The sequence below is a fragment of the Cololabis saira genome, chromosome 3, assembly GCF_033807715.1.
Source record: "Cololabis saira isolate AMF1-May2022 chromosome 3, fColSai1.1, whole genome shotgun sequence".
NCBI classification, from domain to species: Eukaryota; Metazoa; Chordata; class Actinopteri; order Beloniformes; family Belonidae; genus Cololabis; species Cololabis saira.
In genome coordinates, this window is record NC_084589.1 from 54150703 (window position 1) to 54167496 (window position 16794).

At 45.8% G+C, this 16794-nt stretch overlaps 2 protein-coding genes and 1 pseudogene across 2 annotated transcripts in view; 2 read left to right on the forward strand and 1 right to left on the reverse strand.

Annotated features, from left to right (window-relative positions):
* Positions 1-2105, reverse strand: part of arhgef2 (rho/rac guanine nucleotide exchange factor (GEF) 2) — a 48890-nt gene extending 46785 nt beyond the window's left edge. Inside the window, exon 1 of the mRNA XM_061717825.1 lies at positions 1936-2105. Within this exon, the coding sequence (XP_061573809.1) occupies positions 1936-1992 (57 nt within the window). The 5' untranslated portion in view covers positions 1993-2105. The remainder of the gene's footprint in view (positions 1-1935) is intronic.
* A 3590-nt stretch (positions 2106-5695) lies between these two features.
* On the forward strand, positions 5696-16412 carry LOC133440553 (transmembrane protein 79-like). Its single transcript, XM_061717862.1, has 5 exons — positions 5696-5905; positions 11491-12076; positions 12277-12468; positions 13223-13454; positions 15905-16412. Exons 2-5 carry the CDS (start codon positions 11524-11526, stop codon positions 16125-16127), a joined length of 1200 nt encoding a protein of 399 aa, XP_061573846.1. The 5' UTR covers positions 5696-5905; positions 11491-11523; the 3' UTR covers positions 16128-16412.
* LOC133440536 (uncharacterized) lies at positions 7653-11216 on the forward strand (annotated as a pseudogene).
* Positions 16413-16794: the final 382 nt, after the last annotated feature.

Here is a 16794-nt window from a genome sequence, read left to right on the forward strand (position 1 = left end):
CTCAAATCCTCGTATTACGCCCGGACTACATTTAATGCGACACAACGCGCTGACGCTGCGCCGTACATCCATGCGCTGCGCACGTTAAAGGGGGAAGAAAGAGGGTGCGGATATGTTTGTTTAGTAACATCGTGCTCAGGCAGTCTGCAACGGCCCAGGCGGGAGACACATGTAGTTCAGTGCTTAACTTTTATTTTTAATCCACGCTATATTCTTCTGGTCCGTTCTCCTAATGTTCCCCCTCTAAAGCCAAAATTATTGTTCCGCGTTAAATCGACGCAGAGTCTACGGTGCTCTCCGGCGAGGGTGGAGAGCGCCGGTCCGGCTGGCGGTGCTGCGCTGCCGTGCAGGCTCTACGCCGTAGGCTACGGCGTAGGGTACGGCGTAGGGTACGCAGCGACGCGCACCATTCTGCGTTGTTCTAACGCGGAACCATAAATCAGCCTTTACCCGGTATATAAACCTCTGTTCCCGCTACAGTTTTAACTAAAAGAAAAGGCAGAAAATGTCAGAAAAATAAAAACGTAATAAAGCTAACTGGGTAGTTTTCAATTTTAGGTCCGTAGTCATTCATGGATAAAACAAGCAGCACTGGTGTCTAATGTGCTCCAATACAGCAGGGCTCATCATTTTATTTTGAACACTGCCAAAACACTAACTTAAAACTTAACTACAACTTCAAATGTGCTTGACACAAATGAAAGTTAATTTTTAACACGTGGGAAAAACACCTAACCTTTTAAGTTATGTGTGTTATCAGGTGTAATGGCATTTTTAGGTTAGAAATAAGAACATTTCTTGGTAAGATCCTTAGTTTTTTCAGTGAACATAGTTAATTGTGTTGTGTTGTGCAATATTGGCTCATGCGATATAAAGAATCCTCAATATATTTATAAATAAATATATGTTTTGCATTTTTTGTAGTAGGTGGTAGATCATTTTGACTTGATCATTTTATAAGTAGCTCTTATGCTGAAAAAGTGTGAGCACCCCTGGTCTAAATAAACTTAAACTAAACTAAAAAATAAACAAGTCCATTTAGGTCCAGACCCGGTACCATGGACCACGTTCAGGTCCAGACCTGGTCCTGGTCCTGGTCCGGGTCCAGATCCAAGTCCAGACCCGGTACCATGGACCACGTTCAGGTCCAGACCTGGTCCTGGTCCTGGTCCGGGTCCAGATCCAAGTCCAGACCCGGTACCATGGACCATGTCTGGACCATCTGACACAAAACCGGGAGGAGAAGGTCCTGCAGAGACCCGTTTATTCTGGGTTCTGGTTCCTGATCCGGGCCAGGTCCGGGTCTGGACCTGGTCCTGGTCCGGGTCTGGACCTGGTCCTGGTCCTGGTCCCGGTCCGGGGGGTCAGGGGTCAAACCTCCGTCTCCGCTCCGTCTTCCAGACACGCGGACACGCGCAGCGCGCTCCCCTCCCCCCTCGCTTCCTCTGCAGGACAAAGCGCCACGCGGACCCCCCCGAACCGGACCAGACCCGGCCCAGACCCGGACCCGGGTACCCGACCCGGACCCGGGGACCCCCCGAACCTCGGACCCGACCCCGAACCCGCACACGCGCCCCCACGCACGCGCGCGGCGCGCCCCCGTTCGGAAGTGTTTCCGCTCCCGAACCGCAACTTTGTTCCGTTTTTCCCTGATCGGAACCTGATCGGACCCTGATCGGAACCTGATCGCGGATCGAACCCCGACCCGCAGCTCCGGTTCCGGCTCGGGTTCGATCCGGATCAGGTCCGGGGTTTTTTTTCCAGATGTGGATCAAAGCGGAACCGAGCCAGCCGCGGGTCCGAGCGGTCCCAGTGTGAGCACAAACCCCGGATCGATCACCAATCAGGTCCCCCTGATCGATCAGTCCGGACCCGAACCCGCAGCCGCAGTTCTGCCCGGATCGATGAGAAAAGAGTTTATTTCTTTATTCTCACCTTCAGGCTGATCTCCTTCATCCGGTCTCCTCTGCGGCTCTCCAGCAGCCGCGACATCGCGGGATCGATCCCCGATCACTTCTGATCACTGATCAATAACCGCAGCTCCGGCAGAACTAAAGTCCGGGTTCTGGTTCTGGTTCTAGTCCGCAGTCTCAGCCCGGCGGGGGGCGGGGCTTAGCTGGGGGGGGCGGGGCTTACCCGCTGACTGACGCCGCATCTCCGACCCGCGGGCCAATCAGCGCTCAGCCCGCTGCCGCGGCCGCTCAGCCAATCAGAGGCCGGCTCCGGCCTCAGGCCCCGCCCCCCCGGGGAGCGCTCGTTTCCGATGACGCAGCGGCCGCGGGCGGAGTTAGTCTCTATGACAACGTGTCACTCTTTTTTTGCAGTTTTTTTTTATTGATAAATATCTTTATATACAAACAACAAGCATCACACTTTTTTTCTCTCATTGATTTTACAGAAAAACAAGGCACATTAAAGATTCCAGAAGAACATTTGCATCATAGAAACTGAGCGACCAAAGAGTAAAACAAAACAAAGAAGATACAGAGTGAAAAAGAAAGAAAAGGAATGAACAATAAAATAAAATGAAAAATAAAAAAGTGATCAGTCAGGAATTAGGAACAAAGAAACTTCTGAAGATGCTGAGCTTTTTGAATCATGCAAGATTTTAAATATTTGTTGTACTGAATTATTTAAGACATCAAACTTTATCAACTTTATATTTCGTATAATCATAATTTTACTCCCAACAATAGTCCAATATGGAACAATCGATAAATCCCAGTCAAGAACAGAATAGAATAGAATAGAATAGAATAGAATAGAATAGAATAGAATGGAATAGAATAGAATAGAATAGAATAGAATAGAATAAAATAGTCTTTATTTCAGTCTTAAGTCTTGTACAAGTTATTTTACAAAACAAAATGAAAAAGTAAAATAAAGATTGTTTTTCCGTAAAGCTGCAGCCAAAGCTTCTCCTTTTATCTTTTATCAACTTAAATCTGAAACATTAGCATTAATCCATGAAAAACAAACAATGCATAAAGAATACAAATAATAAATAAGACAAAATATAAAATTGACGTTTCACATTCTAGAATGTTTTTGATGATATACTTTATAGTTATAGTGTTTTATATTTATTTACAATATTTTCCTAAAACATTTTCTTGAACTTGTAGATTGAACTGCACATTTTTAGGTCGTTGTCACAAATATTCCATATTTCTCTTGCCTTAGTTGATGTCCATCTCTTTTTAATATTAGTTCTTAATTGATGTCCATCTCTTTTTAATATTAGTTCTTAATTGATGTCCATCTCTTTTTAATATTAGTTCTTAATTGATGTCCATCTTTTTTAATTTTAGTTCTTAATTGATGTCCATCTCTTTTTAATATTAGTTCTTACTGTCGTCGTCTCAAACATGAACAAGAACAAGTCGTTGTACAAAAACAACCGGATGGAAACAGATATTTGGTCCGTCCTTCATTTAGTTGAAGCGTTGGTGAATTATGATCATATGAGAACTTTTGCCTTAAATATGACGGTAAAACATTTAAATCTATCACCAAAGCCCCAAATCTGTCTTGAATTTGATAAAAGGTGTTTTAACTAATCCTACTCTTATCAACCCTCATTTTCCACAACTTTAGGTTTGTGACTGCGACTTTAACGAGGTGAAAATTCCAAACAAATCAATTAGAAATACGTTTAATTTCATCCCCCTTGGTTTCCTACAGAAATTCAATCTTACAGTTTTACCCCAAACATAAATATCACCATGTTACAAACAAAATACTTAACATTTCCAATTAACACTCCATTTTAAAACCTTAAATGATGTAAACACATCCAATGATTTGGTGTTGAAACTAATAACTAATGTGTATTTTGTGATGAATGTGAAACATTTATTTTTTTAAAGCATATATTTTAAAACCCTTTGGCAGGATAAACATGACTGTTTTCACCCATATTTTTGGACTTTCAATGGACAACAATAACCAATGATAACTTTCTGATTATAATTCTGGGTAAATTCCACAAATCCAAGTTTATGAAAGTGAAACCTCGATCTTGTGTTTTCCATAACGAATTCCTTCACTTTTCTAAAGCCTTTAAACTCATGACAAAAAGAAATGCAACACAACTTTTGAACATAATTGTTGAATATAATTTATTGGATAAGCTTTAGACCGTTTCTTATTTTCCTTTTCATTTGAATTCTTTTCTTTTCCTTCTGTTTTCTGTTCCTTGAAGCATTTTGATAAAGTTTGATACCTCGTTCTTTGTATATAAAGATATTTTTCAATAAAGAAAAAAAAAACCCTGTCACTGCGTCACGTGACCCGCGGGACCAATGAGCGGCCGGGACGGAGTCACGTGGGCGACGCCGGGCGCGTGGCTCCGCTAGGCCCCGCCCCCTGGAGGTGACAACAGCTCCTGTGTGACGTGGAACTCCCGCGCTGGCCCCGCCCACCCGGGACCCGCGCGGGCGGCGCCGCGGAGAAAACGAGCGGACCCCGCGCAGTTAACACAAAGAGATCGATAATAGTAGTGAGAAGTGATCAGAACTTGATCAGAACTTGATCAGAACTAGGATCCCCGCTGTGGCTAGTCTACTACAAGGCTGTAGTACTGTAGTACTACTATACAGTACTACAGTACTGTACAATAGTACTGTAGTACAGTGTAGTAGTAAATACAGAACCGAGTCACTCTTCTGCCGCTGATCAATGATCGATTCTTGGACCGGAAACCTCCGGGACTGAAGAAAAGTCCCGGTTTGATCAGATTCTCGGAGCCAGAACTTGTGTCTCGGTACCGACTGGATCCGTTACCATGACGACCAGAAACAGCGGAACAAACAGAGGAGCCGCGGATCTCAGTCTCCCTCTGGTGGACGGAGAAGGAACTGCAGCAGAATGTCTAAAATAGAATCAAATACACGGAATTAAAATAAAATAAAATGAACGGAATTAAAATAAAATAAACTGAACTCAACTGAATTAAAATAAAATAAACTCAACTGAATTAAAATAAATTAAACAGAACTCAACTGAATTACAATAAAATAAAATAAACTGAATTAAAATAAAATAAACTGAACTCAACTGAATTAAAATAAATTAAAATAAACTGAATTAAAATAAAATAAACAGAACTCAACTGAATTACAATAAAATAAAATAAACTGAATTAAAATAAAATAAACTGAACTCAACTGAATTAAAATAAATTAAAATAAACTGAATTAAAATAAAATAAACAGAACTCAACTGAATTTTAATTGCGATGGACCTGTCCACGGTGTAACCTCAGCCTCTCGCCTGAAAATTGAAATAAACTGAATTAAACTAAAGTAAAATACACTAAATTGAAATAAAATAAATAAATAATAATAATAATAATAATAAAAATAATAATAATAATAAACAGAACTAAACTGTATAAAAATAAAATAGACTAAAATGAACGGAACTAAACAGATTTAAAATAAAATAAACAGAACTCAACTGAACCAACAAACTAAAGTAAACTCAGCTCAAAATTTACTAAATTCAAGTAAACTAAACTAAATAATTAAATTAAAAAATATATAAAATACAAATAAAACTTTTACCCAGTGACTTCCATAGACATATATACATATGTATATGTATGTATATATGACATGTATGATATTAATTATATGTCTATGGGGACTTCCCCTTTAAGAGCAACTTCCGCTTTAACTCACCTGAGCCGCACCTGAGCGGACACTTCCGCAAAGTTTCACTAGGAAGAGGAACGGGACTGGTACAGAACCGGAACCAGAACCGGGACTAGGATCAGGACCGGGACCAGAACCGGGACTAGGACCAGGACCAGGACCAGAACCGGGACCAGGACCAGGACCAGGACCAGGACCAGGACCAGGATCAGGACTAGGACCAGGACCAGGACCAGGAACCGAACTGGGTCAGTGTTTTCATGACTTTAATCTGTTAGCATGTTAGCTGCTGAGGCTACCAGCCAGTGTGAAGCGCAATGACGTCATTGTGGCTCATTAAACGTGATTGTTGCGGAACTCTTTGATGTCGCCGACCCGTGGTCACGTGGTCGATCAGCTGTCAAACATGTCAGAGGAGATTATAATAATAATAATTATTATTATTATTATTGTTATTGTTATTATTATTATTATTATTATTATTATTATTATTATTATTGAGAATATAGACCTGAACCCAGACCTGTAGAGGAATTGGAGAAAGACCATCAAACGTGGTTTCCATGAAAACCTCAATTCAGAATTACTATTTCCATGTAAACCCGGAGGAGAATGGTTGAATTCTGAATTATTTAATTCTGATTAGGGTTATTATTATTATTGAGAATATTATTATTAATATTATTGTTATTAATAAAAAAGATAAAAAATTCCTGGGTGTGATCATAGAAGAAAAAAATAGCTGGAAGCCTCACATTTAACATGTTCAATACAAACTGTCAAAAAGTATTTCATTATTAGCAAAGGCAAAACATTTCTTGAACTATAAATCACTACTCATCCTCTATAACTCATTGATGCTACCCTATTTAAATGACTGTTGGGAGGTTTGGGGGAACACATACAGAAGCATATTACAGAAAAGAGCTGTGAGAATAATATACAATGCAGGTTACCGGGACCACACAAATACATTATTTTTACAATCTAAATTACTAAAATTTCTAGATCTAGTCAATTACAATACAGCAAAACTAATGTTTAGAGCCAAGAATAATTTATTACCAGGACATATACAGGGGATATTCTTTGAAAGGGATGGAGGTTATAACCTCAGGGGCCAACTTAATTTCAAAGTTATCAATAGACGCACAACACTGAAGAGCTTCTGTATGTATTTACCTATGGTGTAAAACTTTGGAACAGCCTGAGCATAGATCTAAAACAAAGTCAAAACATATCACAATTTAAAAAAAGACATAAAGAAACTTTTTTCTCAAAATACAGTGGCTAATAAAAATGTAGATATATAGAGATTTATTTAATATGTGTAGATATATAGATTAATATTATGGAAACATGTTATATATATATATGTGTATGTATGTATGTATGTATATGGACATATAGTTATATATTATACATACAGTATTTATGTAGTATGGGTATATATCTGTTAATATATATGGAAATATAGTTATATGTAGATATGTTGATAAATGGATGTATATTCATGTTGATATATAGACTTATATTATGTTTTTTTGTGTTCTATAAGCAAGCTCATTGATTCTCTTGCTATTTGGAAAAATGAATATAAGATTTAGGGGTAAGACCTGATAAGTATTTACTTCAATCCTACTCCCTTTTGAATATGCTGGTGGATCTGTGAGGTCTGCCTCGTCTTTTGTTTACAGACACGTATGTATGTGTATGTGTGTGTATGTATGTATGTATGTATGTGTGTATATATATATATATATATATATATATTTGTACTCTATTTTTTAACTTTTTAATATTGTTCTTTTTCAATTTGCATATTCGAAATTAAGCTCAATAATATTGTTATTGTTCTTCTTATTGATATTATTGTGATTATTATTATTATTATTATTGTTATTGAGAATATTATTATTATATTATTATTATTATATATTATTATATATAACATGCATCTGCGGCAAGCTGTGCAAGAACCAACGTGGCCTGAAAATCCATCAGGCCAGGATGAAATGTTTGGCGCGGGAGAGCGAGGTGCAACGCACAGGTCCTGGACCTGGTGAGACGCAGGAGGAGCCCGGACAGGAGACACCCCACAGTTCCCAGTCCCTCCACGTACCACAGTCTCCCAAGCCAAGCAGAGTAGTTCCACAGCAGCGGATTAAGTGGCCCCCAGCAAGCAGACAGAGTGAGTGGCTGCAGTTTGACGAGGATGTGTCCAACATCATTCGAGCCACAGCCAAAGGGGATGCTGACAGCAGACTCCTAGCAATGACCACCATCATTGTTAGTTATGGCTCCGAAAGATTTGGCCGGATGGAGAAGGGCAACACCAAGCCCACTGCCTACACCATGAACCGCAGAGCCGCCAAGATCCATCAGCTGCGACAGGAGCTCCGAACCCTCAAGAAGCAGTTCAAGAGCGCTGCTGAGGAGGAGAAGCAACCATTGGCAGAACTGCGCAACATCCTGCGGAAGAAGCTGACAACCCTCGGCAGAGCAGAGTGGCACAGGAGGCGGGGAAGAGAGAGAGCGAGGAAGCAAGCGGCCTTCATTGCCAACCCCTTTCGGTTCACAAAACAACTGCTTGGGGACAAGCGCAGCGACCGACTCGAGTGCTCAAGGGAGGAAGTGAATCGCTTCCTCGAAAACACCTTGAGCGACCCACTGAGAGAAGAAGATCTGGGACCCAACAAAGCTCTCATCAGCCCTGCATTACCAACAGCAGAGTTCAAGCTGACGGAGCCTAGCCTAAAGGAAGTTGAAGAGGTTGTCAAGGCAGCCCGCTCAGCATCTTCCCCAGGCCCAAGTGGTGTACCATACCTCGTCTACAAGCGCTGTTCAGAGCTCCTCCGGCACCTGTGGAAGATGTTGAAGGTAATCTGGCGAAGGGGGAAAGTGGCCGACCAGTGGAGGTGTGCAAAGGGGGTTTGGATTCCCAAGGAGGAGGACTCGAAAAACATCAACCAGTTTCGGACAATATCACTATTGAGTGTGGAAGGGAAGGTGTTCTTCAGCATCATCTCCAGAAGACTGACTGAGTTTCTCCTCAAGAACTACATCGACACCTCAGTGCAGAAGGGTGGTATTCCTGGAGCTCCCGGCTGCTTAGAGCACACTGGTGTAGTTACACAACTCATCAGAGAGGCCCGTGAGAACAGAGGCGACCTAGCTGTGTTGTGGTTGGACCTGACTAACGCCTACGGGTCCATCCCACACAAACTAGTTGAGCTCACATTACACCTCCACCATGTTCCCAGCAAGATCAAAGACCTGATCCTGGATTATTATCACAATTTCAGGCTCAGGTTCACTTCAGGGTCAGAAACATCAGACTGGCACCGCCTTGGGAAAGGAATAATAACAGGGTGTACCATCTCTGTTACCCTTTTCGCATTGGCGATGAACATGTTGGTCAAGGCAGCTGAGGTGGAATGCAGAGGGCCTCTATCCAGATCAGGTGTTCGTCAGCCCCCAATAAGAGCCTGCATGGATGATCTTACCATCACAACTACATCAGTATAAGGGAGTAGGTGGATCTTGCAAGGACTGGACAGACCCATCACATGGGCTAGAATGAGTTTCAAGCCCTCCAAGTCAAGGTCCATGGTACTGAAGAGAGGGAAGGTGATTGACAAGTTCCGGTTCTCAATCTCAGGAACTGCAATCCCAACCATCACGGAGTAACCAGTCAAGAGCTTGGGGAAACTCTTTGACTCTAGCCTAAGAGACTACGCTGCCATCCAGAAGTCTGGCGAAGACCTTGGAACGTGGCTCACCAAGGTGGACAAGTCCGGCCTGCCAGGTAGATTTAAAGCCTGGATCTACCAGCATTCCATCCTGCCAAGAGTCCTGTGGCCTCTCCTTGTTTATGCAGTCCCAGTATCAACTGTGGAATCCCTTGAAAGGAAGATCAGCAGCTTTCTCCGGAAGTGGCTAGGCCTTCCACGCAGCCTCAACGGCGCTGCCCTGCATGGGTCTAGTAACACCCTGCAGCTACCTTTCAGTGGGCTCACTGAGGAATTTAAGGTAGCACGCACCAGAGAAGCCCTACAGTACAGGGATTCCAGGGACTGCAAGGTAGCATCAGCTGGGATTGAAGTGAGGACGGGTAGGAAGTGGAGGGCAGAGAAGGCAGTGGAGGTAGCAGAGTCTCGCCTAAGGCAGAAGGCACTGGTTGGGGTCTTGGCAACAGGAAGAGCAGGCTTGGGCTACTTCCCAAAGTCCCAAGTCAGCCAGGCCCGAGGCAAGGAGAGACACCATCTACTCCAGGAAGAGGTCCGAGCAGGTGTGGAGGAAAAGCGAATGAGTAGGGCGGTGGGACTCCGGCAGCAGGGATTATGGACAAGGTGGGAGAGCACGTTACAGTGCAAAGTCACCTGGTCAAACATCATGCAGGCAGACTTCCATCGGGTTCGGTTCCTTCCGTGCAGGCAGTCTACGATGCTCTCCCAAGTCCAGCAAACCTCCATGTGTGGGGGATGAGCGAGACACCTTCCTGCCCCCCTTGCTCCGGAAGAGGCTCCCTAGAACACCTCCTCAGCAGCTGTCCAAGGGCCCTGGCCGATGAGCGCTATCGATGGCGCCACGATCAGGTGCTCAAAGCAGTTGCGGAGAGCATAGCCTCAGCTATCAGCACCAGCAAACAACACCATGCTCCAAAGAAGGCAATCCCCTTTGTCAAAGCTGGAGAGAGACCCGTGAAAGGCCCACAGACAGCATCAGGACTCCTACATACAGCCCCTGATTGGCAGCTGCACGTCCACCTCGGGAAACAGCTGAGGTTCCCCCAGCACATTGCTACAACATCTCTCCGGCCAGACATGATCATCACCTCTGAGGATTCAAAACACCTGATCTTGCTGGAGCAGACAGTGCCCTGGGAAGAGCGGATCGAGGAAGCCAATGAGAGGAAACGAGCCAAATACCAGGAGTTGGTGGAGGAGTGTAGGGGCAGGGGCTGGAGAATATTCTATGAGCCCATAGAAGTCGGCTGTCGAGGCTTCGCGGGACGCTCGCTCTGCAAAGCCCTAGGTCGCTTGGGCGTTACAGGAGCAGCAAAGAAGAGGGCCATTAAATCCGCAAGTGAAGCTGCAGAGAAAGCCACAAGGTGGCTGTGGCTAAAGAGGGCAGATCCGTGGGTTGCTGCTGGGACGCAAGCCGGGAGCTGATCCCCCCCGGCTGGGTCACCTAGGAGAGGGTGTCTGATGTTGCGAGACCCGAAACACCCGATGACCCTAGGATACATCACTGAAGATGCGTCCCAGTGCATCCAGGAGATGTTTCTTTGAAGTTATTATTATTAATAATAATAATAATAATACATTTTATTTATATAGCGCTTTTCTGGGCACTCAAAGACGCTTTACATTAAAACAAAACACATAATACAAATTACAATTACACAGGACAGTACAAAAGGACACAACATGAGACAGGACATTAATCACACATTAAAAGCAGTTCTGTAAAGGTGAGTTTTGAGATGGGATTTGAATGCTGGGAGGTCTGTACAGTCACGGATGTTTATGTTTATTTATATTATTATTATTATTATTGAGAATACTGTTATTATGATTATTGATATTATTGTTATTATTATTATTATTGAGAATATGATTATTACTCGGTGGGGTCTCTGGTTTCCACCTTGTCTCACCTGGTTGTCCTCTGTTGTCCTCTCTTGTCCTCTCTTGTCCTGTGTTGTCCTCGGTTGTCCTCTGTTGTCCTCGGTTGTCCTCTGTTGTCCTCTGTTGTCCTCTCTTGTCCTCTCTTGTCCTCTGTTGTCTCTGTGTCCTCTGTTGTCCTCTGTTGTCCTCTGTTCCTTCAGCCTGGACACGTCCAGCTTCCAGCAGGAACCAGCATGGAGGACGGGGGGGGGCTGAAGACCAGCCAGGCTGAGGGGGGGGTGGGGGGGCCGGCCCTGCCGGAGCCCAGCACCCTGAGGTGGCCCGGAGACACCTGTGGACAGGAAGTGGGACAGGAAGTGGGACGGCCAGGTAATGGGGACCGGAGCAGCGTGAGGTCGGACTCGTCCCTCCGAGAGGCGTCCAGCTGGACGGAGAGTGAACGAGGTCTGAAGGGGGGGCGGGGCCTGTCAGGGGGCGGGGCCACAGGTGAGGGGGCGGGGCTTCCGGCCGAGGGGCGGGGCCTGAGTCTGCAGGGGGACGAGGACGAGAACCGCCTGCCGGAGAAAGCAGCTCAGGTGTTCAGTCCCGCCGTCACCGTCCTGCCCTCCCCCTCCCCCCGCAGGGACAGTGAGGCATTCTGGGAAACGGAGTCGGAGAAGAGCCCCTTCCTGGACCACAGCAGCCCGGACTACAACCAAGATGGCTACCACCAAGATGGCTACCACCAAGATGGCTACCAGCAGGGCTACCGGTACGAGTGGAGCCCGGACGGGCCCCGCCGCAAATGTAAGTACCTCCTTTCTGGGGGGGCGGGGCTTCACCTGTCTCAGGTGGGCGGGGCTTCACCTGGCTCAGGTGGGCGGGGTCTCACCTGTGTCTCACCTGTGTCTCACCTGTCTCTCACCTGTGTCTCACCTGTCTCTCACCTGTGTCTCACCTGTCTCACCTGTGTCTCACCTCTCTCACCTGTGTCTCACCTGTCCCAGGTGGCTGCTGCTGCTCCAGGGACACCCTGAAGGTGGGCGTGTCCCTGATGTCCTCAGCATTGCTCTTCCCCTTCCTGTTGTGGGGGGGGTTTGTCTTCCTGCCGTTCGACGCCCCCCCGATGGACGGCGCCCCCCTCAGGCTGGTCTACGCGCTGCGCTGCTCCGTGTTCGCCGCCGCGCCCATCGTCCTTGGTGAGTCCTTGGCTGGACAGCCAAACTTGATCCACATGAGCTCCCTGTTCACTGTGTCAAAGGCCTTGGAGAGGTTGATAAAAGCCAGGAAGAGGTCTTGGTGTTATTCCCGTCTTTTCCTGGAGTTGCCGCGCTGTAGATATCATGACGACCGTGCTCCCGTTCTTTCTAAAACCACACTGACTCAGGCAACACTTGCTCTGTGATGTTATTGATGAGCCTCTGCAGCAGCACCTTGGCCAGCACCTTGGCCAGCACCTTGGCCAGCACCTTGGCCAGCACCTTGGTCAGCACCTTGGCCAGCACCTTGGCCAGCAACTGAAAGCAGCGATATTCCCCTGCTGTTGCCATAGATAGACTTGTTGCCCTTGTTTTTATAGTCTCCTGTCTCACCTGTCTCTCACCTGTCTCTCACCTGTCTCTCACCTGTCCCCCAACCGTCTCCTGTCCAGGGTGGCTGGTTCTGGGCCTTAGCCGTCTCCTGTCTCACCTGTCTCTCACCTGTCTCTCACCTGTCTCTCACCTGTCCCCCAACCGTCTCCTGTCCAGGGTGGCTGGTTCTGGGCCTTAGCCGTCTCCTGTCTCACCTGTATCTCACCTGTCTCTCACCTGTCTCTCACCTGTCCCCCAACCGTCTCCTGTCCAGGGTGGCTGGTTCTGGGCCTTAGCCGTCTCCTGTCTCACCTGTCTCTCACCTGTCTCTCACCTGTCTCTTACCTGTCTCTTACCTGTCCCCCAACCGTCTCCTGTCCAGGGTGGCTGGTTCTGGGCGTTAGCCGTCTCCGGTTCGGGGCGGTTCGTCCTCTATTCGAGGACGCCCTGAAGGGGGCGGAGCTTGGTGAGGTCACGGTCCATCGGCGGTTCGTCCATCACTCCACGTCCCTGTTCGTCCTGTACTTCCTGCAGCTGGTCGTCATGGCGATGTACCTGAGACAGGAGCAGCTGAAGCTGCTGCCGCTGCTGACCGTCCTGTTCGCCTTCGGACGGTGAGTTCTTATTTATTTATTCTTTATTTCATTCATTGATAAAATAAAACAACAAACAATTGAATACAAACACAAACGTTCCTAAATTCTGAATGAAAGGGAACAGAAAGAAGAAGAATCTTATTTAATCTGCCCCCTTTTTCCCAAGAAATCAATTTACAAAGAACGTAAATAGAAAAACAACAACAACAAAGTAAACTAGAAAATTTCCTCGCAGAAATTTCGAGAGTGCCACGGTGGGCTGCTGCCCATCTGTGTACATTGCTGCATTTGTGGGGGGGTGGTATTTACCAGCTGAGGCTGCAGGACTGGGGGTCGGCTAAGGTCAAAGGTCAGGGTTCAGATTTGAATCATGTGACCAGTTCTGGCTGAATGAGTCAGCAGCTGACTGCTGGTTGCCCCGGCAACAAGAACCTCGACTTCAGAACCTTCCGGTTTGGCTGTGAGAAAAACCCAGATTTTGGCTTCTGATAAGGTCTCAAATCACTCCGATTTGTGAGAAAACCGTAGCTCCTAGCAGAAAAACAAAAACATTGTGAGAGACACAGAACCCGGCAGATTCTGACAATCTTAATTTTATTCAGATATTCCTTAAAATGAGTGAGTAAGATCAGTGCGAAGACAGAGTGAGATTTTTTTGAAGAAAACTTTTGATTACATTACAGTCAATGGGGACCGAGGCAGGTATTGGCGCCGCTTTATCCCCCCCTGTTTAAATTTTGTGCATACCCCCCCCCTGTCAAAGTCACATTTTATTAATCCCAACACCTATGTCTACATTCTGACCAAAAATGATTTGTCTAGCTTTTACGGTTTGGCCGTGAGCTCGAGTTACAAATAAAAATTCATTTTTTTTTTCACTGTTTCTCCCACTCTAGCAACCGACACCCGCACTCTAGATTTGACAAAAAAGTCATTTCCAGTCCTCGCTTGAGTGCTCATATCTGGAAAAGTGTACATCTTAGGAAAAAACTGTTTGGGTTTGGAGAGAGAAGAGAAGTTCTCCTCCGTTTTGAAGTTTGAATGAAATTTCTAAGTGCATGTATGAGAAAGTTAGGTGACTCAGAAAAAAGACATGAATTTTGGCTTTTTTTTTTTTACTTTTTCCCATCTGCTTTGAATGGGTTTTTTTGGCCGGTTTTTTGGGAATAACTTTGGGAAAAATGGGAATTTCAACACCAAAAGTCATAGCACACTATTCCCGATCAAGACACACGTTTTGATATATGATTCGCCTGGGTCCTCCGAAATCTGTAGGAGGAGTAGCGAACCGAAATCTGTCCGGAAAATTAATAATAAACGCGCAGGATAACAATAGTTCCTCCGGCTGCACCAGAGGGACTATTGTTATCCTGCACTCCTCCTCCATTGCTATGGCATAGCTGTGGAGGAGGAGCCTCTTGCCGCAGCCGTGGCACTAACAAGTTTCGGGGCAGTGTCTCCACGACAACGACGGAGCAAACGTCTCCACGACGACGACGGAGCAAACGTCTCCACGACGACGACGGAGCAAACGTCTCCACGACGACGACGGAGCAAGCGTCTCCACGACGACGACGGAGCAAACGCCTCCACGACGACGACGGAGCAAACGTCTCCACGACAACGACGGAGCAAACACCTCCACGACGACGACGGAGCAAACGTCTCCACGACGACGACGGAGCAAACGCCTCCACGACGACGACGGAGCAAACGCCTCCACGACGACGACGGAGCAAACGCCTCCACGACGACGACGGAGCAAACGTCTCCACGACAACGACGGAGCAAACGTCTCCACGACAACGACGACGAGGCAAACATCTCCATGACGACGATGAGGCAAACATCTCCATGACGACGATGAGGCAAACATCTCCACGACGACGAAGGAGCAAACGTCTCCATGACGACGACGACAGAAGGAAGGAGTGGTTTTTCACAATAAAAGCTTAGAGTTTAGAGTCAGGAATGTCGTTAAAGTCGAACTAGTGACGACAAAAATGTGTTTAAGATGAGATGAAACTTTCTTGTTTTCGTGCTGCAGGTTGGCAGCAGGTTTCAGGTGCGTTTGTTTCAGGTGCGTTTGTTTCGTGCTGCAGGTTTCAGGGTGCGTTTGTTTCAGGTGCGTTTGTTTCGTGCTGCAGGTTTCAGGGTGCGTTTGTTTCAGGGTGTGTTTGTTTCGTCCTCCGGGTTTCAGGTGCGTTTGTTTCGTGCTGCAGGTTTCAGGGTGCGTTTGTTTCAGGGTGTGTTTGTTTCGTCCTCCGGGTTTCAGGTGCGTTTGTTTCGTGCTGCAGGTTTCAGGTGCGTTTGTTTCAGGTGCGTTTGTTTCGTCCTCCGGGTTTCAGGGTGCGTTTGTTTCGTCCCCCAGGTTGTCCTACTGGGTGACAGCAGGTTTCAGGGTGCGTTAGTTTCGTCCTCCAGGTTTCAGGTGCGTTTGTTTCAGGTGCGTTTGTTTTCTCCCCCAGGTTGTCCTACTGGGTGGCGGCGGCGTACGGCAGCAGCGTCCGCGGCTTCGGGTTCGGCCTGTCCTTCCTGCCCAGCGTCGCCATGATGGCGGCAAACTTCTACTTCATCTTCACGGTGGAGGCGGGCGGGTCCGTGTTCAGCCTCCCGCCCGGGTCCGAGGGGGGACCGGCCCGGTCCGGGGAGGGTTTCCACCCGGCCGGGAGGCCCCGGTTCTGGGGGTGACTCGGCCCCAGGCGTCATCATCCACCGGTCTGCTCAATGTTTCAGTTTCATTTCATAAAAACTTTATTTTCAATAAATAAAACAGAAAAAGATAATAAAATGTTAATAAAATGATCTGTTGTTTGAGAATTTTTATATTTAGCGTCTTTCAGATCAGTAGTGACTCTTTCTGAAGAAGTTTTTCATCAAACATAGTTTGAAAGCCTTTATTGTGAAGTTTAATCTGCTTGTTTTCTTAAATCAGTTTGATGATGAAAACTTTATAAACGTTTATATCTGAAAAGGAGTTTCTGTTTTTATAATTCCTCAGTAAAAGTATCTCATCATCACTTCTGTGTTCCAGTGTGTTTTGTTTGTTTCTTCCTCAGGATTAATGACGTAAAAACTTAATAAAGGGGACATTTATTAATCATACTGCAGTAAAATACACCAGTAGTACTTCACATGTTTGAGCTTAGACCTCAACAATTTCTTACTTTATCTACATTCAGTTCTTTATTATTAATATTAATCCATAAACGGAGCGTTCCCACTCATTTCCTGTCACATCTGTCACTCATAATCTCGTTTTCGGACGACGTGTGAATATTTGATGTTTTTGATGAATTTGAAAAAAGAAACTTGGGAGTTTGCACCTTTTGGAAAAACTTAATAAGTTGTAATAACA

Bases quoted from the DNA above. Each gene is read 5' to 3' on its own strand.
- LOC133440553 (XM_061717862.1), top strand. From the start codon at position 11,524: ATGGAGGACGGGGGGGGGCTGAAGACCAGCCAGGCTGAGGGGGGGGTG. The intron at 12,469-13,222 runs GTGAGTCCTTGG...TCTCCTGTCCAG, and splicing joins CGCCGCGCCCATCGTCCTTG to GGTGGCTGGTTCTGGGCGTT. The intron at 13,455-15,904 runs GTGAGTTCTTAT...TTTCTCCCCCAG, and splicing joins GTCCTGTTCGCCTTCGGACG to GTTGTCCTACTGGGTGGCGG.